Genomic DNA, 26,654 nt, shown 5'->3' on the forward strand with positions numbered 1-26,654 from the left:
TCGACCTAATATTCCAAAATATGAGCTTTATTTGATCTTTTAGATATTTATATAGCTACAATTTTTTGAGTTGCTTTTTTGCAATGCTAAGGGATTTTTGTTTCGATTTTAACATTAATACAAACGAACATTTTCAAGCCAACAATAAATGTTTTATGAGCTACAGGTCACTAACGATCTTGGTTCTGTTGTTTTTGTCTAAGTTTTCAGTTTGAAGTGCATCCAGATTTTTCCTTGTTTTCTAGTTTTATTGGTGTCTGGATTCATTTAAGTTGCTTAGGTTTTTCTGTCTGTCCTCTGCTGCCCCCTTGTGTTCTTTTCCCTTGGCTTCCTCATCAGCTCTGCTCACACCTGCTCCTTATCAGCTCGTTAGTCCTACCTTTGTTCAGTCAGCCATAAATACACTCCCTCTGCAGTCCCTCTTTGCTGGTTCCTCGTCTTTACCTTTTTCTTACCCTGGCTCCTTGATGGTTTTCCCCTGATGTCTCCATGGTTCTGGTTTGTGTTTGATTTTTATGTAGGATTTTTGGATTCCTGTTTTTGTTGCCTGATCTTCAATTAAACCTTTTAAGAACTCACCTCTGCCTGTCACTTGGGTCCTCATAAAAACCTCCAAACAAATCGTGACAGTTGGCCCCTGTCTGGAACCGCCCTTGCCCGTTCTGCATTTTCTAGTTCACCCCTTAACTTTATGAAGACATAATTTTAATTAAACCTAATTAAAAGAAAGTTTCACTTCATGTAGTTATTTTAATATATTTTTAATCCCGTGCCTGTTTGTTTTTTTTTTATTTGCTTCATGCTTTTTTGTTATAATTAAATCATTAGAGTAATTTGGCTTTGGTGAAAGGTTTATAAAAGTGATTGATTTAATGCATAGGGAGATCAATAGTTCAGGGTTTCCTCTGCTCTCCCTTTGTTATTTATTTTAGCTGCAGTTATTGACTGTTTTTCTTAAGAAAGCCAAGATATTGAGCTATTAGATGTTTTTGGTAAACATGATCATTTTACTGCTCACACTTTTCCTATCTGGGATAACAGGTGGATCTTATCGAGAAGAAAATTCTTTTTTTTGCACTGACTGGGATGGGAGACGTGTTCGGTCGATTGTTCATCTGATGGATCTTGGAAGGAACTTTTTGGTTTACGATGATTTTGTTTAGTAATTTTATGTAAATTGTACCAAATGTACAAAATGCACAAGATAACTGTACGCTTTGGGATTCGGACGTTAAGATGCAGGAACACTTAATTTTTATAAAGGTACTTGTGTCAGAGTATTTTGGGATGCATCACATGACTGAATATCTGTAAATTTAGCCTCGTGAGACCATCCTGATCTCGCGAGCTTTAACGGTTTCACTCGCTAATCAGTCTGGAGACTCTCTGTTGAAGAAAATTTGGAGCCGTTCACCAAACGAACGTCCAATCAGCGTTGGCTTTGAGGCGGGTTGAGGTGTGACGCAACGAGAAGCGCGACAGTTCAGTCTAAAGAACATGGCGGCTTGAGCCGATGAAACTAGCGTTAGCGTGGCTATCGAGCAAGTTTTATCAGAATTACAGAGTATTTGTTCACTGAAAGAAGAGCAAAACACTGCTCTGGAGGCTTTTCTCAGAGGAAAAGATGTTTTTGCTCTTCTCCCGACTGGTTTCGACAAGAGTAGCCTGGCTTGTGGTTGTGTTTTCGTTGTCGCTCTGTTAGTACGTCATATGCTTCGTTGATCTGATTGGTTTATTTGGCCCGTCTATCACCAACATAGGCCAATCAGCTAACCAGTATTTTCGCCCCTTCCCAAAATTACTTCAACAGAAGGTTTCCAGATGGATATGCAGAGCAAATCCATCTGGCAGAGTCAGGTTACTGAAAATTACCATCATTTCCCAAAACTGGGATAAACAGACATGAAATCCGTTCTAAGCCAAAACAAGGCTGTGTTTTTGGTCCTTTCTATAAACTCAACGCATTTTCAGACATTTTTAATTTGAAAAAGCTTCCTGGATGGGAAGTGAAACGTCTTCAAAACTTGGGGGGAAAAAAGTCCAGTGGATTGTTTTCTAACGTTTTTGGGATACTCGCCATCTCTTCAGACATTTGGTCACTCTGTATGTGTCTTCTGCGTAGACAATGGTGGCGCTATAGCTGCGTAGTAGGCATCTCTAGGAGGGTATGTTTTACATTTACATATCATGTTTACAAAACTGCTATTTTCCTTTTACTTAGTTCTGCTGTAAGTGAATCTTTTAACAAAGTGGAAACTTCTTAACCTTTTCTTTGCTTTCTGCTCTCACCCCCATTACTCTATTAGAACGGGCGCCTCATTAAATTCATGTAACCATGTTTCTGTAAAAAAAATAGTATTAGATTATTGTCAGGGGTAAAGTCATTAATTAAAAGTAATATTTCTGACAAATAACTTATGTGCAATAAAGCCTATTTATATGAATTAGTTGCTCACTGCAAAAACATTCTGAAAATGAGCAAAAATTTCTTAAAATAAGTGTATTCACCTTTAATTTAAGTAGGTAAATGAGATAGTTTGCCAATGGAATGAGTATTTTAACTCTTGGTGTAAGATAATTAGATAATATGCACTTGAAATAAGACAATGCAATCGTTTTTTTCTTATTTTAAATGTAAATTGTCTTGTTCCATTGGCAAGATGTCTCTTTTACCTCCTCAATTCAAGAACAAAAACACTTATTTAAAGAAAAAATTACTAATAATTTTTTTCCAGTGCTGATATTCACTCTGAGTCAGGTTGCCCCTGATCCTTTATGACTTAATTAGGATTATATATATATATATTACTGTGTGTTATTTGTTTATCTTTGTTCTCTCTGTCCTGTATTAACACAGAGATTTAATAAATATCTCCTGCATGGGACCCCAGATTTTCCTGGAAGTGATTATTTCTATTAGAGATCCCACTGAAGGCAACCATATCCCCATCTTGCCTGCTTGGTTCCTTTTTCTATGTAACACTGTTCGTTGTGTAGTATTGCCCAACAAACCTCTTAAGCCTTTATAGAACAGCTCAAAATATTTCAACATTAATTCACACAGATGTGCAATACCATTATACATTTGATAAATTAAAGTCTCTGGTGGTAAAAGGGGAATATTTGCAGGCTGTGAATACCTCTGCGAGGCGGGAACTGAAACGGGGAAGCTACTTTTATCGGTGATTATCGGAATTAGTCTCCAGTCACCTCAAAATGTTGAACCTAATATTTGTTACAGGAACTCAGTTCATTTTAAAGGCTGATATCAGAAGAAATGGTGAAATATCAGCTTTAGAGGAACGGCTGGATCTGTGTTGACATGAGTGGAAAGCAAGAACACATTCACTCAGTCGCATTTGAGTGCAGATCATCTTTTCTACGTGTTTTTTGGTTCACGTTGGTAAAGAGGAAGCAATAGCTGTTGGGTTATTTCTGCAGCGGTAATATGCTAAAGGTTAAGGTTCTAGTTCCCTACTCATATTGTGTTACTAAAAGGGCTGTGTGAACGATTTCTGCCTGATCTTTGAAACAAATTAAGTTAATAAATGAATTCTATGCGAGACAAAAAAAAGGACCAACATCTCAAACATTTTATTGAATCTATTTTCATTTGAACACATCTGTTAAATATGCTCATATTGACACCAAAAAAAAAAGTCTGATTTAAAAGTGCATCCATATTTAGCCAAACTTTGTGTAGCCCCACTCTAATAGGTTTTAAAATGATCGAAGTAATAAGCGGTTCTGGGCTTATTCATAAAAATCTTTAGGATTTAAAAAAACCCACCTTACTTCTCTGAAGTAGAAGAAGATGTAGGCATGAAACATGTGACTGAAATTACCAGAGGTGGAAAGTATTACTGTATTGAGTAGGTTTTTTGTGTATTTTGTATTTTTCAAGTAGTTTTTAAAATCGGTAATTTCAATTTTACTTGATTATGTTTTGAGTGAAGTATTGTATTTCGTTACATTACAAATCCCATCCGTTACTGAGTAAAAAAAAAACTTAGGAAAACCGAAAGGAAGACAAAAAATCAGGCCCGGAAGCGCTACAGAGAGTGACGTGATCAGCATGTAGATCTAGGCTACCAGGCGCCAAGTCTTTCTGCAGGAGATTGGGAAGGAGATGGAGGTGGATCAGGAGAGCGACGACGGTTCAGAGAACGTTTCACTAGAAGTGCTAGCTGAAACATCGAATTCTGCTGCCCAAAAATGACGAAAATCCTCGGCCACATTTGAAAGACTGCTTTTCATTTAAATTCAAGAGGGCCGACAGTATCATCATGCAATGCCAGATGTGTCTGCCAAGGTGACTGAACTGGCAGCATTCAATAACTCCACATCTAATCTGTGGAAGCATGTTTTGGTAAGTATTTAGTGCATTGGTATTTCAAACAAAGTTTTCATGACTAATAGCCAATTAGCAAAACAACCTGTTTCCTGGCATTGCTGATTTTGTCTAGCCGGGGCAACCCGCGGCTCCGGAGCCGCATGCGGCTCTTTCATCCTTATACTGCGGCTCTGAGTGGTTTGGGGAAATAAATTGCTAAAAAAAAAACTAAGTATTTCATTTAAGTCCGTGTTTCCCGCAGCTCTATCTTGGCGAGGTTGGCAACTGTTTTTTTGTTGTTGTTTTTTTAAATGTAACTAAGTAACTTTTACTTAAAATACATTTTAAATTAGCTACTTATTACTTGTACTTGAGTAATTTTTCATCCAAGTATTGGTACTTTTACTTGAGTATGATATTTTAGTACTTTTCCACCTCTGGTATTTCGTTACATTACAAATCCCATCCATTACTGAGTAAAAAAAAAAACTTTGGAAAACAGAAAGGAAGACAAAAAATGGGGCCCGGAAGCGCTACGGCGAGTGACGTGATCAACATGTAGATCTAGGCTACCAGGCGCCAAGTCTGTAGGAGATTGGGAACGAGATTGGGAACGAGATGGAGGTGGATCAGGAGAGCGACGACGGTTCAGAGAACGTTTCACTAGAAATGAAGCTAAGGCGGAAATTCAACTGAAGAAACTCTGATTACTTCCATCCAATCAGAGGCTGATCTGCCTCCGATGCAGCCAATCCGCTTCAAGCTACATCTCCTCGATGCCCAATCATCATCCAGCATTCACCTTAAAAGCAACTCCAATCATCTCTCGGCCTGCTCTTCAGAAAGCGCAAGAACCGTCACTCCTATGTCGGACTTTGATTCAGACAACCCACCTCCATCCTCTTCTCCACCATTGTAGTAAGCTCATCCGACTCCTCCTTGATGCTCCTTCAACCTCACCTCCAGCGTGTAGTCCCTCCAGACTTTCATGGAGTTCCCTGTCACTTTAAAACGGTCCGGCAGAAGACCGCCATGTTGAGCCTGGTTCTGCCAGAGACTTCTTCCCAAAGGGGAGTTTTTTCTCTCCACAGTCGCTTCATGCTTGCTCTTCATGGACAGTTTATGCAAACTTTGTTCATTCAAATGATATCTAACTCAAGCATCACCTTGCATACCAGCCTCCATGGATTAACCAAACTTCATCTATCTAAACTCCACCACCAGTTTCAGGCCCGGGGGGAATATCCATATTCTCATACATCAGTTTATCTGCATTAAGTACAAATCAGCGTTTATGTTTCCTGCCGAGGCCTGAGCGCCAAAGTTCAAACTATTGTATCAATAAAACTCTTCTAATCGCATCTTTCTCTCTCTGTGAGTTTTTCAGATTGAAGTGCTAGCTGAAACATCGAATTCTGCTGCCCAAAAACGACGAAAAATCCTCGGCCACATTTGAAAGACTGCTTTTCATTTAAATTCAAGAGGGCCGACAGTATCATCATGCAATGCCAGATGTGTCTGCCAAAGGTGACTGAACCGGCAGCAACTAAATAGTTTTGGATTTATGACTCCTTGTCCTATTTTCACTACATGGGAGAGATCCCCTGCCCCGTTTAACTGCTTTTTTTTAAATGTAACTAAGTAACTTTTACTTAAAATACATTTTAAATTAGCTACTTTTACTTGAGTAATTTTTTTGATGTGTAATTTTACTTGTACTTGAGTAATATTTCATCCAAGTATTGGTACTTTTACTTGAGTATGATATTTTAGTACTTTTTCCACCTCTGGAAATTACCTGTGAATTATGTTTTCCAAACATATTTAACCCTTTTAAAGCCCGATCCAAGAATAAAACAAAACAGAAAATTACTGTTTTTCGGTTTGTGTCCTTATTTGGCCTTTTAACAAAATATGTAAAAAGAAAAAACAGAAATAAATTTTTGATATTAATAATTTATTACTATGCGATAAGTCAAGATTATTTTTTGTGTAGTCTTCTGCCCTCTGTAATCAGGTATATCTGATTGTGTACAACAGGATTTTGAGCAAAGTTTTTTCCATTAAATTATGCAAAAGGTGTCAGACGCAAAACATTTCAGAAACCGTATGTATCAAATATGATACATTTGGCATTATAGGGTTAAATCTTACACACTTTCAGACAGAAAAGGTTAATCCTTTTCATAAAGCACAGAAAGACACATTATAGAAACTTGATAAACAGACCTGAGATTGTTTAAGCATCTAATAGATACTGATCAGTTCCTGCTGCTTTTTTCAGTTAATCACACTTTGGAACATGTGACCAAAGCTGCGCTTATGTCATCATTAAACACATGTTTGGATCGTCAGGCAACCATTGCTGAGTAGAGAGAGAGAGGGTGAGTCCTAACTGCCTCTTTAGTGATGTCAGTCTATTAGTGTGTCTGTCGCTTCCAAGTGACCGAGAATCTGCATACCACTTTAATATGTTCTCAGACACATATGACCTCATGTCTGAAGAGATGGGAAGTGCTGTACATTATCTATTGTAATGAGTTTTTCGAGAGAAGAAATTGGTATTTCCTGGGCACGTTAGTATTTTGCACACAAATTAATATTTCGCTCCCACGTTATAGATGTCAATTTTATGTAATGCAACTTAAAATGATCCTTTAAAAAAAAATCCATTAGATTAGGTAGTGTTACGCCCAAAGTCTAGGGGTCTTGGGGAGGTAACATAAATAATGTGTCCAGAGCAGTTTGGGGGAAGGTAAAAATGATTTATTACAAAAGATGGTTAAACAGACCCAATACACAATATAGCTTAACCCAATTGAAACAAAACAAAACAGAGGATAAGTGTAAACAAATTCAATAAAATTACAAACTGCCCAAACCAGTCAGACTAAGTTTTAACGCAAAACAACCAGAGAAAAAAGACAAAGGGAGCACCAAACCTCCCAAACACAAGCTAGTAGCTTGAACAAGTCCACCTAAAGCAGATTAAGGAAAGTATAGAGTTCTATCTTCCCAAAACAGATTGAAAACAAAGGTGGAGGAACGGCTTAACAAAACCTTCCTACTAGCTTTCCCCAAACTGAAAGCTTTTCAGGAGCCTTTTATAAGGTGCAGGTGGGCCTCATCAGCATCCTGATTGGCTTGACACTCTTCTGCTGGTCCAATCATGTCACTGCTGCTCTGCAGTCCTCAGGCAGCCACTAAGGAAGATCTATCAGAGCTGAACCTGCAGAAGAAAAGTCTGCACAGTCTTAAAAGGCCAGGGGCCGTAACAGGTAGGTAAAAGTTAGTAGGTATGTTGCTTAGGTAATAGTTTTGATGCCATATCGCTGAGCCTGACCTTAAATGGGAGCTGGCTCTGAGCTTGTTGGCCTGGCTGTGTGTTTCCTGGACGGGGCCGCCTTTTACAGCTGCTTTTTGTATCTATGCTTCTATTTCTATGTCTGCTTCTGTCTCCTTGAACCCCAGTGGGCCTCAGCAGATGGCCGCTCACACTGAGCCTGGTTCTGCTGGAGGTTTCTTCCTGTTCACAGGGAGTTTTTCCTCTCCACTGTCGCTACAAGCATGCTTAGTGTGAGGGATTGCTGAAGAGTCAATGAGTCGATGCAATCAGCTGGTTTTCCTTAGATAGAAAACTTTGAATCAATCTGACTGGATGATCTGGTGAACTGGAAAGTGACCTGAGATGACATGATGTGAATTGGAGCTATAGAAATAAACTGAATTGAATTGAATTAAAGGGATTTAGATATAGATTTAGATTTTTTTATGTTTCAATGTTTAGATTTAATGGTTGTTGAAAGATTTATTTAGGTACTAACTTTCCAACATAAAACATTATTAATGTAAAAAAAAAAAGAATTGGACTTTTAATAAAAGTGAAAAACTGATGCTATAATTACAATATTAATATTATATTCCTCCATGTTAGGCTTCTTATAGAAACCTAAGCTAGTAAAATGGTTTGATTAGTTTGAACGCATTAGAGTTTAGCCATTAAAAACTAAAATTAAAATGTTTTATTCATCTCCATGTAGATTACTGTAAATATTTTCCAAACACAAGTAAATAAAATCCACATCTCCCAAATCTAAAGCTCAAGCTCAGTGCCTCACTGGTATGGAGGCATTTATTCGATTTTTATTAAATTTGCTCAGCGTGCTGTTGTACTAATCAACCCTTCCTGCAGTTAAGTGTTACTGCTACCTGTTGGTCAGCCCCTGTCTCTCATCCACCCCTCTATGTCCCTGTATTGCATTATGTTATTTATGTTATGTAAAGGATAAAGATTTGACTTACAAAAGCATCTGTTTAAACTTTTCTTATACTTTATGATTTCTGACTACAGATTTTCCGATGTGTTTGGGCTCATACTCTGTTGTATCCATAAATAGCGTAATTTAACCCTGACATTGATTGTGTTCACTGATTTATTTTAAGTCCTCACCTCCAGCCATTTACCATCCTCCTCTTTTTCTGTTTTTTCTGCATTTCTGCCCATAAACTTGCAGAGTAGTACTTCTAGGTCATTATTTAGTAATACTTCACCTTATAAAGGTGCAGACCATTTGTTAAATGTTCTAATGTCATAGCCTTACCCAGACCTTTATAGCTCTGTGGAAATATGTGCTGTCCAAGCTCACATCCATCATGGACGACACCTTCCACCCTCTGCACTAGAATGTAGAGGAGCAGAGCAGCTCCTTTAGTCAAAGACTTTAATTAATTTAATTTATATATTTATTTGACAGGGACAGTGTACATTAAAAAGCATTCCTGCAAATGCACCAGAATTAGCCAAAAGGCTATTTTTCATCTGTTGTCCCTGGACAGATATTAAAATTGTCTACCCAAAAAAACACAACAGTAAGCATGCTACAATGTAAAATACAAATCTAAAAATAAATAAAAACAGCTATAACTCCTCAAAACTGATTTAAAAATACAGAATAAGTGTTCGCTGGACTACACCCTGTTTGTAAAAAGAAGGGCTACCACAGGTCATTCATCCCTGCTGCAATCAGACTCTGCAATGAGATAATATGCAATTACTATTTAATACCCTGTGCAATAACCCCGTATAATAATCATTATATAAAAAAAGAGACTTCAGCTGTCATATATATAGAGAGAGAGATATGTGGATGCACTTTATATACTATATACCCGCATGCACCTTTTCTTCCTTTGGCACCTTCTTCTTTTTGACTATTTGAGCTGACATAACGAGTACATTTCTCCACTGTGAGATCAATAAAATCAATCAATCAATCAATCAAAAATGAATGTTGGGATCCGAAAATTACTCAATACTTGAATAACCTTTTTACCATACCATCTTGATTTAAAAATCACTGTAAAGGAACTATCAACTGACAATAACATAAAAAGTAAGATAGATCAGTAAAAAGAAGAAAAGATCATCTTAAATGGACATTATAGTTTTAAAAAAAACTGCAAAAATACAATGAATTGCTTAAAAGTTAGAACGATAAAAAAAACGGTAGAAAATATCAATGTTTATACTTTTTTATTTTAGCTTCAGTAAAATATTTGGGTAGTTTACCCATCCCCATATAAACATACAAGGCTTGCAAAGTATAAAACATGACTGCAGGTGGCAGCAATGAGCCATCTGCATATATTTGTCGTCTGCTGAACTCCGCGGAGAAGAAGGAGCAGCGACCGACAGTTCTCGCGATATCTTCTTTCTGACAGACAGGCAGAGAAGCAGACGCGAGAGAACGATCATGGATCCCAACACGACCATTCTGCGAGTGAAAAGAAAAAGGGGGACAGACCCCGCTGATTCTCTGCTGCTAGCATGTAAGCGTATCCGACCCGAGTCTTCCCAGAACGCAGGGGAAACGGTACCGGAGCCCAACGAAGCCGAGGTGGAGAACTCAGTGTTCAAACTCGTGGCGACCGTAGCGACACAGGTGAGAGGCCCGCCGCGGGCGGTTAGCCCGGGAAGAAACGCAGCTGGTGGATGACATGGCGCGGGCAGTTTAATGACTACAGCGTCCCCGTTAGTGGACAGAGCAGCTGCAGAGTTATTCTTTGGTTTAGAGGTTGTCAGCCTGGGTGACTTCATCAGGGGCACCGGGGGAAACAAAGCCCGCTCTGCTGTTAGCTTAGCCTGCATGCTAAGCTAACAGATGTTAGCTCGTTTTGTTGACGTTCATCATGGATGCTGCGTTAAACTGAGCTATATTCACTAGTTTTTATTTCTCCTAATATCAGAGATGTTTTTTTTTTCAACAGATATTTGCTTAACTCTAAAACAATGTTACTTAATGTTTGTTTAATAATTATGTTTTTGATCATTCATTGAGGGTGTGAGGTTTCTACATCACACATCTTTAGTGCTCTAAAGTATAAAGAAACTCAAATAATCAAGACAATGACTGGGTGCCTCAGATTGCAGTTATTTAAAATGCATTTTTTTAAGCTAAATGAGGCGGTATAAACTCAAATATGATTACATGACATGAGTTAGACCAGTTGGCTGTTCAGTGGTTTCACAGAGTGAGTTTTAGTGGTTATGGCTTAGAGCTGTGAATCCTGAGGTTCTGAGTTTGACCCCCACTCCCACAGACTGCCACTCTGGGTCACTGAGCAAAGACCCTTAACCCCACACTGCTCCCTAAGGGGGTGGGTTAAATGCAAATGTAAATTTCTGCAATGTGAGATCAATAAAATTTAAGTACCAGTTATGAGGAGACATCTAAGATTTAACAGCCTATAACTGATGTTGCTATGGAAGGTTAAGTTAGGCTTTTAGTAACACTGAAGGCTGGTTTATACTCAGAAACCAGGTCGTCTGCGTGTGTGTCGCAGTGAACGCAAATAAGCCCCGCCCCTTCCACAGACTCTCTGTTGCACCTCTCCAATATCGTAGGGGAACGCAGACAGGAGGCCTCTGATTGGTCAGATCTACATCCCCTATACAGTATGGGGAATTCCTGTTTGGTTCCTTGTGCTACGTTCACACCAGACGCAGCAGGCGCGACAGAAGCAGCGAGTTTACATGCAAAGTCAATGGTTGACGCGCGTCAAGGCGCATCAAACGGTCCTGCAGCACGTCTGAGCAGCTGAAGCAGCGCGTCGGGAGCGTTTAAGCATCTGACGCGCGCGATGCGCCGCAAACGCGCTGCTGCTCGAGATGGAAAAATTTAACTTTTGCTGCTCTACGTACCGCATCAACCAATCAGAGAAGCTGATCTGGGAGCTGGCAGGGAGACAGACACATCGCTGATGATACAGAGCGCTGTGATCGCTCCTCTGAAACAGTTTATTAACGTCTAAATTGACTTAAAATGCTGAAACCTCCCAACAAAATATGTTCGCTTTTATTATTCTGCTGCCTGCAGTTTGGATTATTTTGATGAAAAACACCTTCCAGCCGCCGCGGTGAACCGCGAGGAGGCGACCCGGCCAGAGGCTGCTGTTGATGGGATCCTACTGTGCACCGCTGGTGTGTGGGGGTCTGAGCGGCTCCGACAGAAATAATACTGGAAGGCAGGATGGTAATCTGGATGAACTGACTGCACTGATGAAGTTTTCAGGTGGATTTTCTCACTTAAAAACATATTAAAACTACTTTATTCCCACTGATCACAGCAAAGGCAAAGAAAGGATAGCCGCGCGTCAGAACTAACTGGTACAAGCAGCGAAAATGAAGCAGCAGACGCGATTTTGCTGCTCCTGCTGCGTCCGCTGTGAACGTAGCATAACCGGCTTGTTTTGTTTGTATGACCGCCATTGTGGATTGTCACACAGACTTACCCCCACTTCCTCCCCGCCTCGGCCATATCTAGACTCCCAGCTAGTTCCTGATTGGCCCTCTGGCGTTGTGGCGTGGAATAACATAGAGCACACCACGCTTCAATGTTGGGCATAAATCAAAAATATCTGCATCAAGCTCACTGCGATGCACTGCTGCAGGAGGATAAGCAGGCCTTAACTGTGGTGGTGTGTGCTGGTCATAAAATTAGAATATCATGAAAAAGTAGATTGATTTCAGTAATTCCATTTAAAAAGTGAAACTTGTATATTATATTCATACATTACATACAAACTCATATATTTCAGATGTTTATTTTGTTTAATTTTGATGATTACAAATGACAACAAATGAAAATCTCAAATTCATCATATCAGAAAATTAGAATATTGTGAAAAGGTTCAAAATTGATGGCCCCTGGTGCCACACTCTAATCAGCTAATTAACTCAAACCACCTGCAAAAGCCTTTAAATGGTCTTTCAGTCTAGTTCTATAGGCTACACAATCATGGGGAAGACTGCTGACTTGACAGTTGTCCAAAAGACGACCATCGACACCTTGCACAAGGAGGGCAAGACACAAAAGGTCATCGCTAAAGAGGCTGGCTGTTCACAGAGCTCAGTGTCCAAGCACATTAATAGAGAGGCGAAGGGAAGGAAAAGATGTGGTCGAAAAAAGTGTACAAGCAAGAGAGATAACCGCACCCTGGAGAGGATTGTGAAACAAAACCCATTCAAAAATGTGGGGGAGATTCACAAAGAGTGGACTGCAGCTGGAGTGAGTGCTTCAAGAACCACCACACACAGACGTATGAAAGACATGGGTTTCTGCTGTCGCATTCCTTGTGTCAAGCCACTCTTGAACCACAGACAGCGTCAGAAGCGTCTTGCCTGGGCTAAAGAGAAACAGGACTGGACTGCTGGTGAGTGGTCCAAAGTCATGTTCTCTGATGAAAGTAAATTTTGGATTTCCTTTGGAAATCAAGGTCCCAGAGTCTGGAGGAAAAGAAGAGAGGCACTTCATCCACGTTGCTTGAAGTCCAGTGTAAAGTTTCCACAGTCAGTGATGGTTTGGGGTGCCATGTCATCTGCTGGTGTTGGTCCATTGTGTTTTCTGAGGTCCAGGGTCAACGCAGCCACATACCAGGAAGTTTTAGAGCACTTCATGCTTCCTGCAGCTGACCAACTTTTTGGAGATGCAGATTTCATTTTCCAACAGGACTTGGCACCTGCACACAGTGCCAAAGCTACCAGTACCTGGTTGAAGGACCATGGTATCCCTGTTCTTAATTGGCCAGCAAACTCTCCTGACCTTAACCCCATAGAAAATCTATGGGGTATTGTGAAGAAGAAGATGCAATACACCAGACCCAACAATTCAGAAGAGCTAAAAGCCACTATTAGAGCAACCTGGGCTATCATAACACCTGAGCAGTGCCACAGACTGATCGACTCCATGCCACGCCGCATTGCTGCAGTAATACAGGCCAAAGGAGGCCCAACTAAATACTGAGTGCTGTACATGCTCATACTTTTCATGTTCATACTTTTCAGTTGGCCAACATTTCTATAAATCCTTTGTTTTTATTGGTCTTCAGTAATATTCTAATTTTCTGATATGATGAATTTGAGATTTTCATTTGTTGTCATTTGTAATCATCAAAATTAAACAAAATAAACATCTGAAATATATGAGTTTGTATGTAATGTATGAATATAATATACAAGTTTCACTTTTTAAATGGAATTACTGAAATCAATCTACTTTTTCATGATATTCTAATTTTATGACCAGCACCTGTATATTGAGTCTGTCTCATTTCCTATTCCTATCAGCCTATTTTAATGGTAATAAAGCTTTTCTGTCTTCCCTCCACCAGGATGCTCCAGTCCAGACTCAGGTCCGACACGCTCTCGCCAGACCCCGCGCAGCCCACGCCTTACGCCCCTCTGCTGCTAGTTCACAGCGGATCATCGGGGACCTGAGAAGCACCAAGTGGAGCACCCGGAGGGAGGAACGCTACAGAATACTGTCGAGCCACCGCGCTGGGCTGTCCAGGCAGACTGAGCAGGAGCCCCCCCAGACAGATGCCTCAGAGGCTGCGGATGATAGCAGGCTGGAGAAATGTTGGGGTCTTGGAGAAATCCAGGTGGTGGATCTCGTCCATGAGGCGGTGGAGGACCCAGACAAGCCACTGAGGAAGGTGGGGTTGGTTTCAATTTGCTGTAGCTATTTTCCCAAAGGTTTGGTTTAAACATTTAAAACTTATATTTAAGGACGTTTCATAGTCAAGGTACGGGGTATGTAACATGTCACAAACAGTATTAATGGAGTCGTGGACTTGGTCCAAAAACAAGTGAAATAGTTAATCATATCCAGGTTTTATAACCAGCGTATTTTGGCATAACGGGCTGTTACCCAAAGAAACTAAATGTTGTGTTGAAAATATTTCCGATGTGCGACTTTTAATGAGCGTAACGGCCATGTTTGAGAAGTACTGTGAAAACCTGAATCCCGCAGCTTTAAGGTTGTCAGCGGCTCATCGAGGCACGTCAACACGCTGTTGCCAAATTTTCAAATCCCTTTAGCAACTTTCTTCCAAAAAGCAACTAGCAACAAATTTTGCAACGTTTTAATGTCTTGACGTGAAAACGGCGATCACCCTGAGTCTGTCTGTCGTTGAGCCCCTCCCTCCTCCAAAACAAAGGGGTTGATGCAGAAGCTGCAGCCTGTTTCAGCTGGCAGAGAGGAGGAGGAGGTTCTCCTGTTTCTCCGTTAAACATGAGCCACACAAGCACAAAGCTTCCAATGATCCCCTCTGAATTTAGTGGGATGTAAATATAATAATTTGCATATTGTTTAACCTCTTAAACTAAAATAGATCCTCACTGTATTTAATTAATAAACCGCTTCATCTTCTGTGTCCCTCTGTTAAAACCAGGAATTGTTCAATAAAGGTGATCTTGGGTTCTTAACATATTTGGAGTATTTTTAATCATTTTCTTTTTTGCTATTTTTCTTCTATGGCTGAATCAAAGCCTTAACAAATATCCAAATTATGTGATGATGTCACCTGGCGAAGAATTTGGGTTGAACGAGCTACATCCCCGACAGCAGGACAGGGAGCAAGCTATAGAATATAGCAGTAATGATCCCCTAAATTTCTAGTTTCTAACGGGCGGCTTTAATGATTAGTTCCTTTGTTAACGTCACATTAATGTTTCGCTGTTAGTTCTCTAACTTCCACCAACGATGATGGGTTTTTGCACATTTTAAAATCATTTCAACCAAACCATGAAGGCAGTAAATGACAGTGATTGATTTGCTCACAATTGATCACGCCGTCTGGCGGAAAATCACCCGGCTTTTTCAAATCACGCAGGAAGGAGAGCAAAACAACAAAAATGGCGCCAACAACGCTTCTGGGTCGTTTTCATCGAATGTCGGTGATTTTAAAGTAATTTTGAGTGATAAATATTTTTTGGGGGGGGGATCATTGCACTTGCCCGGCGGGTCCTTAAAAAGTCTTAAAGCTACAGTGTGTAACTTTTAGCGACATCTAGCGGTCAGACTGCAGACTACAGCAACATGAACATCTCCCCCCCACCGCTTCTCCCCCCAACAGTACGGCGAGCGTTACGGGACAAAATGTCTTCCACGACGTCCGCATCACCTACCTTCTCAAGTGATGAGGTTTGTTTACATAGATAATTTTACAGATAGTATTTCATTAGTCTGTGTAGGGTATAGATTTCATGTAGACTTAGGATAATAAATATACCCGTTATTTTTTCTACATCGTTGTGACGTTTTGGCGATCTCGCAATCGCTAGTTTGTTGGCTCTGCGCTGCCGTAGCGCAAAGATGTCTGCCTCCATGGCTGCGAGACCCGCTCCTATGTAATTATAAATAACGAATTCTAAGGCAACGCAAATATTAAGGTTAAGAGGCTGAGCTCGTAGATGATGATAAATAACATAGTTATGTATAATATATTAAATTTCTGACTGTATATCCCTGTAATTATTACACACTGTAGCTTTAAAAGACATTGAATTGGTATTAAAATGTCTTAAATCAGTCTTTCGTGGGTCTTAATTTTTAAAACGTCATAAATAGGATTATTTTATTGCGATTTATTTTTGTAATCTAAATAAAACGTTAAAATTGACAATTTCTTTTATTATTAAAAAAAAAATGGCTCTCCATTATTGGTTCCGTCCCGATAGCGGAACCAATAAAGCGTTGTTGCGGCCGGGACATTTGGGAGATGCACCATTAACTTTTTGTCTGGAAAATATGAGCAAGTGTAAATGTAAGGAAAATTGTCTCCAGCCAAGAGTTTCCTCCATGGCTAAAACCAGGGAACATACATGAGGCTCAGTGGATTTAGTGCAAGAAGTCATTCAAGCTCAGAACGATGGGAATGAAGGCAGTGGAGTCGCACATGCGAAGCACGAAACACAAAGCGTCAAAATGGAGTTACAGAGAAACAGCCGGTATTTCTCAGTTTAGTTCCACCCTTGTCTCTGCAACGCCTCCACTTATCACCAAATCAAACATACTAAGAAAACCATACAAAGAAAAATAGCTGCTAAAAAGACTTAGCACTGGTTATGTTGGGGCTTTAAAACTGATTTGTTTTGTTCCCTGCTAAAACAAAGTTTGTGAATTCAGTTAAATAATTGTTCAAATATATCTGTCATTTGTGTATTTTTAGCTTTCTTCCTGTATGGGAAGCTTTTCAACATTTGAAGCATTAGTGCAGTGGTTTATGTTAAAATAAACCTTTGGGTTAAGTTGTCGCAAGCAGGTTTTTCTTGTGTTTCTTGTGAATTTGGTCTTAAATTTTTATTTCAAGTGGCATTAAAAAGTCTTGGATTTAACTTGCCTTATGCTGTAGGAACCCTGTTTGTACTCTCCCAACAATAAAAACTAGTTGCCCCGGGCGATGGTTAACATCTAGCCCTGCAGTGTCAGCTTTTGGGACACACCTCTTCATTTCAACAGCTTTCACATGCATAAGCCTTGAACCACGATCAGATCTAACGTCGGATCTGATCGTCGTTGGAGGTCACGCGCTCATTCGCTGTCAGTGAGGATGAACGCATCAGAGTGGGTTTCTGCAGGGGGCATCTGTTGCTCTAGAGATAGACCCAGATCTATTTCAGTCAGACTGAGCTGCAGTTCAGCAGTAATTAGTTTGACAGGAAGAGACGCGGCTACAAAGGAGATTAGCTATTGAGAATCAATGATCAGTTCCAACCTTTCATTTCTATCAGACTCTTAATAATGGACAGACCACGGTGCGGGAGAGAGGTTCTCATCTCACCATGGCGTCCTGTTCAGGGGGGCGTCCTCCTCCCATGTTTTAATTCTGTCCGTCTGCTGTGTTTCTTGGCCTTGGAGAGGCTTCTTCATCCATGTTCTTCATCATAGAACTGTTAATTGGAATAAAATAAAAATAATTCAACAGAAATCTAAAGCAGCCATTAGAGAAACCTGCATGTTTGTAAATAAAGCGGGCGAAGAAACGTGATTCATGATGTTTGGTTTAACTTTGCTCTTGGTTTTTCTCCAAAGATGCTCCCATCAGACCCTGAGGTGATTCTCTGTAACAACACCAAGATGCTGCGGGAGCGGTTGGACATATCGGGAGAGAAGTTGGGGTCGGAGCACCGTGAGCAGGAGGACGACTACGTTTATGACCTTTACTACCAGGAAGCGCTCACACCAGGCTGGATCCAGGACATCCTGTCTGTCAGGGCCTACGCTGACGAGGGAGAACTGGTGTGTGTGGATGGATGGACGGACAGATGAATGAGTGCTGGACTCGGAGTGAGTGACTGAAGAAATGGGAGGAGCTACTAGAGGAGCTGCTGCTTTTTCCTTTTACTGCAGTTTTAAGATTAAGATCAGGTTCAGTTCTAGGTCTGGAGGAAAACGAGAGACTTCTAGATATAACCTCTTTAATTTGGTTAAATACATTCTTATGATAGAGTTCCTTAAAGCATCTTTTTATAACTGATTTTATTCCTAAACATTTATACTCATAGATTTTATATTATTGTATCCAGAAGAATGAGATCAGAAACTCTGCTCCTTTCCTTCAGGTTCCAGATCTAGTGGTTCATGAAGAGGAAGTCTATGAAGACGAAGACGATGAAAACGAAGAAAGCAACTGGAGGAATGACTATCCTGATGAGGACAGCGATTCAGACGGCGACAAAGAGGAGCGCTATGGAGGTAGACGCCTCTCTGGGGTTCATTTAGGGCTGCAACTAACGATTATTTTAAAAATCGATGAATCGGACGATTATTTATTCGATTAATCGGACAAAAAATATTTTTTATATTAACCTCTTTATTCCAAAATAAACATTTTAGACAGAACAAACAAGCACACAAGTACAGGTTGCTCATTAACTGTCCTGGTGCAATATGAAAAATAAATGTTTGTGTTAAAACTACGCAAACTTACATGAGAAATGTAGCTGTACATCCACAAAATATAGGCTACTTTGTTTCATAAAGCGCAAAAAAAGACATTTTTGTTTTTAAAGCCCCTAAGGGGTTCAAACAATAGGCCCCCCCATTTCAACAAATGATTTTTTTTTAGACTAGAAGAGTTCTGCCTTTTAAGACAGGAAAGTATAGCAGTTAAAGTTGCTACTTGAGAAAATACTGAACCATAGAGATAAAAATAGCCCTGTGATTCAAATTATAAATTGTATTTGGAATAAAAATGAGAGAACTAGGGGTGCTAAAAAACACATCCTCCAAAGACAGATATTTACATGGGAATGTGGCAGATAATTAATTGACATATTACTGATCTTGCTGGATTTTATTCTGCTTTACTTCCATAAATTGCAGGATCTTCTTTACTTTATCTTCGCCAGAAGATTTAAACTTTAAAAGCCTTGCCCTCATAATTTGCAAGTTAATTTATTTATAAAGAAAATATAAACGCTGCTTAAGCTAATTCAAATGAAATTAAAAGTAAAATAAGTAGCCAACCTTATCACTGTCTGTAACCTACTAACACGGTAAGGAAAGCATCAGATGAGCTACCTGAGAAACTAACGTTACGTTTCCCCACTTTAACCGGTGTTGATTTTCCAGCGAGGCTCCCCCCAGAGGGCGAAAGTAAAAGTGCACTTTCGTAAATATGCTCAGCTGTTCTCCTGGTTTCTCCGTCAAGCCAGGCGCGGTTGTTTTGAGCTTAGCAGACAGGCGAACGCAACGAATGACTAACACAGTGAAAGTATGAACATGCACACAGAGAGAGAGAAACCATTCCAATGTTACTTACAATCGCATCAGCAGAAACGCGAGGTCCGTGTCAGCCTTGCAGCCTTCTTTTTATTTTAGCTCTCGCCATTCGGAAAAAGCTTGCCCGATGTTCACCCGTGTACGACTCCTCTCTCTGTCCGGAGCCCTTTTCCTCTTTCTTGCCTGCTCCGACATGGGCTTTCGCTGTTTTCACGCTGGTTCCGCCATGATAACTGCACAAAGATCGCCACTGCGCTAGCAACGAGCATGCTTTTAACTGGGGGCGTGTAGCAGTTCTCGCCGTAAAGCAAGACCGACTCTCGCGAGACTTCTGAGCCTGTGGGTGCGGGCCGAGGGCTCCTGCAGTTGCAAGTGCGGTATTTCCCCTACAGACCACCTGGGCGGCCGAGAATACCTTTGTTCAACCTGAAATGACTCATTTAATCATCCAAAACGTTATGGAACACATTAATTAACTGAAAAATGTTGCATAGTGTGCCTTTAAAACGAAACAAACATGGCCGCTCACCCTGCTGATCAGCTCTCTTCACTGCAATCGAAGGCTACAACGTGTTTCCTTTTCAGGTGCTGCATCATAACAGTGGTGCTTTCGCGCCATGTTCATTTGTTTTTACTAAAGTTGCATGTTACGACTTTTTTCGCTTTACAAAGCGCAGGCTGTCTGCGAATTGAGACGCAGCTTGCATTTGCGGTATCGGTCAATAGAGCGTTGGCTTGCTCTGCCGTATTTTTTTTCTTCCTGCGTTTCAATCGAGTGGCAGTGATGACGACGGCGGCGGATGACGCATTAATCGCGTGACACAACTAATCGATGATGAAATCCGTTGCCGACGCTTTTAAAAGGCGATTTTTATCGATTCGTTGTTGCAGCCCTAGATTCATTACAGTTGGCGCTGAGGGAAGACAGTGGGGGGTTTGGGGAAAATATTGTTTTGGCAATATGGCTGCCTGACACAATAGAAATCTATAGTTCCTAGTATGTTTTCTTTTTTTTTTTTTGGAGCAAACCATTTTTACCTGAGCGTTATATCTATAGTTGAGTCACAGTGGAAGACGGGGACTGACTCCAACAACATGGATACCAAAATAACTGAACCATCAATATCATCTGATGAACATATACAGAGGTTTACCGTAAATTCCGGACTATAAAGCGCACCTGATTAAAAGCCGCACCCTCTAATTTAAGGAAAAGAAAATCAATTTTGTACTTTTATAAGCCGCGCCGGATTTTAAGCCGCAGGTTTCCCACGTTGTATGAGATATTTACAAATAAAGATATTATACGTGAGCAGGCCTGTCACGAAAATCAATAAATCAATAAAAACCATCCACGTCATTTCATTTATCGGCTATATCGTCTCTGCCTGTGTTTTTCTCCTTCTATTGATGACGCTGGATGAAAAGGCTTAACTCCGGTGCATTCCACTGACTATGAAGGGAAAAAATGAGGAGCGAGGGGGAGGGACTATCGCATCAGGTAGTCAGCGCGCATCATTTTGTACTTCTACAGCTTTAGAGCCCCGTGAGGAGTTAGAGGAGTAAGCGAGGTAAAAAAAAAAAAAACCCACATCGTATGTTGGAGGAAAAAGCTCCAAATGGAACTGGTTTCAAAGCGTAACAGCCGCAGTGTGGAAGTATTTCAGATTCAAACCAAATGACCGAGGCGAACCGCTGAACCTATGCGAGCCAGTATGTCGCATTTGTCATAACAGTAGCAACTAAAAGCAGCAATAAAACCAACCTACACATGCAGCTAAAGCACAACCACCCAGCAAAGTTTCTCCAGCTGGAAACAAAAAGTACAAGCGGTGGTCGTCTGCGTCTTCAAGTTTGCGACAGTCCACCATCACTGAAGCAATTAATCGACAGGCAGCATACAACAAGGACGGCGCAAAGTGGCGCGCGCTCACAGACGGCGTAGTTCATTTAATTGCTAAAGAGATGCTTCCATTTAATATAGTTGAAAAGACGGCATTTAGAAAAATGTTGCAGACATTTGATAGACAGGATGAATTCCCCAGAAAACATGCACATCACCAACGGCGATTCCTCTACAGGCTTCATTATCTGTACTCTTTTGGTTGAATGTAATTTTTATTTACACTGTGGTTTTATTTGTATTTAGTTTTTATTCAAGTGTATTTTTAGTTATCAGAGACTGAGTCCATTTGATTTTTATTTCTTGTTTTATTTTGTTAACCAGTTGCAGTTTTAAGTGTTCTGACGAAAATAAATTGTTTATCTTTGGCAGGAAACCACATGCATTATTACGTCATTTCCATTAAATCCGAGTAAAAAGGTCTTCAATAAGTATAAAACTTATATGCGATTGTTTCTAAAGAAAATGCATAACGATATTACAGCTTTCATTGATTTATTTCAAACTTGAAACTTTGTTTAGTCTGTAAGGTGTAAAAAAAAAAAAAAAACTAAAGAAAAAAAACTTAACCGATTAATCGAATCGTGGTGTATTCTTGAGTATCGAAAATAATCGAATCGTTGGGTCAGGAAATCGATACTGAATCGAATCGCCATGATGGGTGTGATTTACACCCCTATATCAGTTATATCTGATTGTGTACAATAGGATTTTAAGCAAAATTTTTACCATTAAATTATGCAAAAGGTGTCAGACGCAAAACATTTCAGAAACCGTATGTATCAAATATGATACATTTGGCATTATAGGGTTAAATAGAAATAATCGCAATAAGTTGAGACCATTAATTGTTCAGCAAAATTTTGTGACAGGCCTACACTTGAGCATTTTTTTAACGTTTGATTTAATCCGTATGATAAAACAAAAAAATATGGTACATATTTTTAATTAAATAACGGTACTTTTAATTTAACAACGCACAGAACATTGCAGCCTACCAGGAGAAGTCATTAATCACTTTCTTCTTCCTCCTGGGCACTAAAACCCTCAAAGTCGTCTTCCTCGGTGTCTGAATGGAACGGCTTGAGGATGCCGTCGCTGACTTCAGTCTCATCCTTGTCGCTCTCACCTGAGCACTCGCCGTCTTCTTCATCCCGCAGCAGCCCGGCCTTCCGAAACCCGCCGGTGATGCTGGATGTTCTCACACGGCTCCACGCATTGAGAACCCGCTGGCAGACATCAGGGAAAGATGCCCTTCGCATGCGGCCAGTTTTGGTGAAGGATTTCTCTCCACGTCTCCCACTCACTGCGCACTGCCGCTTTAAATGCACGGTTCACACTGATGTCCAGAGCGCCATGAAAAAAACATTTATTAGCAGCACTGTATTATAGGCCGCAGGGTTCAAACAGCGGGAAAAAAGTAGTGGCTCATAGTCCGGAATTTACGGTAGTGATAATATCGCATCGTGTATCGTATCGCAATATTCACCCCTAGAATTAATTTTCTGCTGTTTCAGGAACGTTATTTTATTCAGTTCCTGCTGATTTAGGAAAATCATGAGAGCTTCTTGGGTTTTTTTTCTTTTGTTTTTTAAGTTCTTGTAAAGGGATCCTGGTGGACTTCTGTAAAACAGACGCTTTCAGTTCTGTTTCAGCAGAAAGTCTCGGTTCATGTGAACAGAAACAGCTGGAGGCGTTTAGGAGCAGATTAAAAGAAAACTGGCTGTGATGTTAAACAGCTGATTTTTAGAGGTGCTGAATACAAGTTTGAACTCCCTACAGGTGGCGCTCTCGTTCCTTACTGGTTCACAAGGATCCTTGAAATCCTCTAAAGTTTATCAACCGGTTAAAACAGATTTTAAGGTCCTGGAAAGCTTTTGAAAATGGCAATAATAAGATTCATTCCTTGAAAAATCCAGAATTTTTTTTGTCAGACTTGTTTGGTGTAGATTTTTTTAGTTTAATTAAATTTTTCTTGAGTTTTGCCTGCCGTAGGTAAAATGACTGTTGCAACCATCGAGTACCAAGTTGCATGACTTCCCACACACTTTGAATGCATCACAGGGTTCCCACGGGTCCTTAAAAAGTCTTAAAAGGCATTGAATTCTTCAAAATAAAACTAAGGCCTTAATTGGTATTAAAATGTCTTAAATCAGTCTTTCATAGGTCTTAATTTTTAAAACATCATAAATAGGATTATTTTTATTATGATTTATTTTTGTAATTTAAATAAAACATTAAAATTGACCTTTTTATTTAAAAAAAAAAATGGCTCTCCATTATTGGTTCCGTCCCGACAGCGGAACCAATAAAGCGTTGTTGCGGTCGGGACATTTGGGAGATGCACCATTAACTTTTTGTCTGGAAAATATGAGCAAGTGTAAATGTAAGGAAAATTGTCTCCAGCCAAGAGTTTCCTCCATGGCTAAAACCAGGGAACATACATGAGGCTCAGTGGATTTAGTGCAAGAAGTCATTCAAGCTCAGAACGATGGGAATGAAGGCAGTGGAGTCGCACATGCGAAGCACGAAACACAAAGCGTCAAAATGGAGTTACAGAGAAACAGCCGGTATTTCTCAGTTTAGTTCCACCCTTGTCTCTGCAACGCCTCCACTTATCACCAAATCAAACAGACTAAGAAAACCATACAAAGAAAAATAGCTGCTAAAAAGACTTAGCACTGGTTATGTTGGGGCTTTAAAACTGATTTGTTTTGTTCCCTGCTAAAACAAAGTTTGTGAATTCAGTTAAATAATTGTTCAAATATATCTGTCATTTGTGTATTTTTAGCTTTCTTCCTGTATGGGAAGCTTTTCAACATTTGAAGCATTAGTGCAGTGGTTTATGTTAAAATAAACCTTTGGGTTAAGTTGTCGCTAGCAGGTTTTTCTTGTGTTTCTTGTGAATTTGGTCTTAAATTTTTATTTCAAGTGGCATTAAGAAGTCTTTAAAAGGTCTTGAATTTAACTTGCCTTATGCTGTAGGACCCTGTGAAAATGGCGATAAGATTCCTTCCTTGAAAATCCAGAATTTTTTTGTCAGTAGTTAAAGACTTGTTTGGTGTAGATTTTTTAATTGTATTAAATTTTTCTTGAGTTTTTCCACGAGCCGTAGGTAAAATGACTATCGCAACCACCGAGTACAAGGTTGCGTGACTTCCCACTAGGGTTGTCAAAAGTATCAAAACTCAAAAAAGTATCGATACTGAAATGTTGTATCCGGATACAATACTCGTTTTTAAAAGTATCGATACAGTGCCGTCACCAGTGGCACCTAAGCAGTCATTCATCTAAAGTGCAGAATAGAAGACAATGCACTTTCTGAACACTGTGTGATTGAATAATTCTACGCACTTTTCAGTTTCAGACTTTTTTTTTTGTAAGAGGTGCAGCTGCTGAGAATTATTTTTGTTTCTTAACTGGTTTGGCTAGCGTCAATGCTATGTGTGCAAAGCATAGCCAAGGAAGAAACGCTTCATTTGAATTTTATAAGTTTTTTATCAAGCTTGCTTAATATTATGCACAGCAAACAACCTTTATTGTGTTTATTTATTGTATTTTATTTATTAATGAAAATATTTCTGTAGACTTTTGGAGTCTTTGTTTTTATCCTTGTGGTATCGAAAATGGTATCAAGTATCGAATATTTTCCTTAGTATCGGTATCGAGTTGAAAAGTTTAGTATCGTGACAACCCTACTTCCCACACACTTTGAATGCATCATAACCTCCTTCTCTAAACAGGATTATTTTCTGTGTGGCGCGCTCGCACACTACACCACCTAAAAACTCATGCAGCCGATAACCAATATCAATACTGATGTTAAAGCTGGACAAAAATAAGTAGTCATTGAAAATAGCAGTTTTGTTATCCATTTCTGACACTTTGAAAAATAATAAACTCAAATATATTTTCATATGCTGATATCAAATTGATTTTTAAAAACGCGGTATCGATCTATTTTACTTTCAAAATCTGGTGAAATGTCATGGTTCTGTTACAAACTCTCCTGATATTTTGCAAATTCTTGTGAGATTTTGTTAGTAAAATAGATCGATACCGCGTCAATATATCAACATATAAAAATATGGCAACATTTGGTGAATTTTCGGGGGATTTCGTAGCATAACGATGACATATAGCAATATTTCATTAGTAAAAGAGATTGATATGGTGTTTTTAAATGGCAATATATCAGCATATGAAGATATTGGGATATTTTAATGGATAAATATTTTTTCCCTCGTCTTTAGAAGTTTTTAAGTCTGTAAAAAAGAAGTTTTTGAAGAAGTAGGTTTTTTTTTTTTTTTTTTTTTTTAGACTTTAGAAACTCAGAAGCTGATCAAATATCGGGTTAAATATCGGTGGGGTGGCCGATGTCCGATATTCAGTTTTAAGGCCGATACCGATAGGGGGCCGATTATATCGTGCATCCCTACTTCAAACCAAAAAAAAGTAGTTTTCTGTTTTGTTTCATTCTTGGATCGGGCTTTAAAGGGTTAAGAAAATAAAAATTGGGATCCACCATATTTATTCTCTAAACTGACCAGAAAGAATAAATCTGTTAAATGAAAAAATGCTTCTTTGAATTAAACTGGAAAGGTTTGAACTGGTTTTGACTCCTTTATTGATCCTTTTTTTCCAGATTACTGGGAGGAGGAACACTCCTACTGCAGGAGGAACTGGCAGCGGTACCAGAAGGATGTGATGCGTGAGCTGGGCCAGAGCGGCGAGGAAGACGACGACGAAGCAGACAAATACGATTCTGATTGATCCCCCTCCTGCTGCACGGCCATCAGTGACTCTTTCCATTTCCCCCAGACGCCTCGCTCTGCCAGCTTCTGTGTGGTGGAGAATGAAGTGGGGGGGGGGGGGGGACTGCTGGCGTGCCAAAGAGTTTCAGTGTTAGTTCTGAAGCGGAGAGACGATAAATCCGACCTTAATTCAGTCCATCTGTCCTCCACACAGAGGCCTGCAGAGGGAGCCGTTCTACCAACGTAACGTCCGTCTATTTTTAAGCTGTGCTGTAGTGAATTTGTGTGTGGGTGTTTGTTCCAAGTGGATGCTTTTTAGACTTGTTGCACATTAGTGTGGAATGCCTCGTGCGCTTCGTGCTGTTCGATACTTTTGTTTGTGAGTCGTCTTGAGACGCGTGCGGCTGCAGATTAGCTTGTTTGCATTCTGTGCATGGTAGTGCGTACATAAACCTAGCTGTTCTGTTTTTTTTTTCTGCATAATGTGAAAGGCTGGTGCGTAAATTTCTGTTTTGGGTGTGTGTTTGGTTCGGGGGGGGGGGGGGATCCAGTTTGGAGTTCAGATTGTTTCTTGAATGCTTGTTGAGTTTCTGTAAATA

At 39.9% G+C, this 26,654-nt stretch overlaps 1 protein-coding gene across 1 annotated transcript; it reads left to right on the forward strand.

The window, feature by feature from the left end:
- The first annotated feature begins 10,031 nt into the window (after positions 1-10,031).
- On the forward strand, positions 10,032-26,594 carry slc7a6os (solute carrier family 7 member 6 opposite strand). The gene is made up of 5 exons (XM_038288358.1): positions 10,032-10,275; positions 14,003-14,326; positions 17,707-17,913; positions 18,237-18,369; positions 25,947-26,594. Exons 1-5 carry the CDS (start codon positions 10,087-10,089, stop codon positions 26,072-26,074), a joined length of 981 nt encoding a protein of 326 aa, XP_038144286.1. The 5' UTR covers positions 10,032-10,086; the 3' UTR covers positions 26,075-26,594.
- The last annotated feature ends 60 nt before the right edge of the window (positions 26,595-26,654 follow it).

This window comes from Cyprinodon tularosa, unplaced genomic scaffold (assembly GCF_016077235.1).
Source record: "Cyprinodon tularosa strain WSP-4 unplaced genomic scaffold, ASM1607723v1 ctg252, whole genome shotgun sequence".
Classification (NCBI taxonomy): domain Eukaryota; kingdom Metazoa; phylum Chordata; class Actinopteri; order Cyprinodontiformes; family Cyprinodontidae; genus Cyprinodon; species Cyprinodon tularosa.

Excerpts from the sequence above, each read along its gene's own strand:
- slc7a6os (XM_038288358.1), top strand. The coding sequence starts at position 10,087 with ATGGATCCCAACACGACCATTCTGCGAGTGAAAAGAAAAAGGGGGACA. Across the intron at positions 14,327-17,706 it reads CAGACAAGCCACTGAGGAAG|ATGCTCCCATCAGACCCTGA; the intron begins GTGGGGTTGGTT and ends TTTTCTCCAAAG. Across the intron at positions 18,370-25,946 it reads CAAAGAGGAGCGCTATGGAG|ATTACTGGGAGGAGGAACAC; the intron begins GTAGACGCCTCT and ends CTTTTTTTCCAG.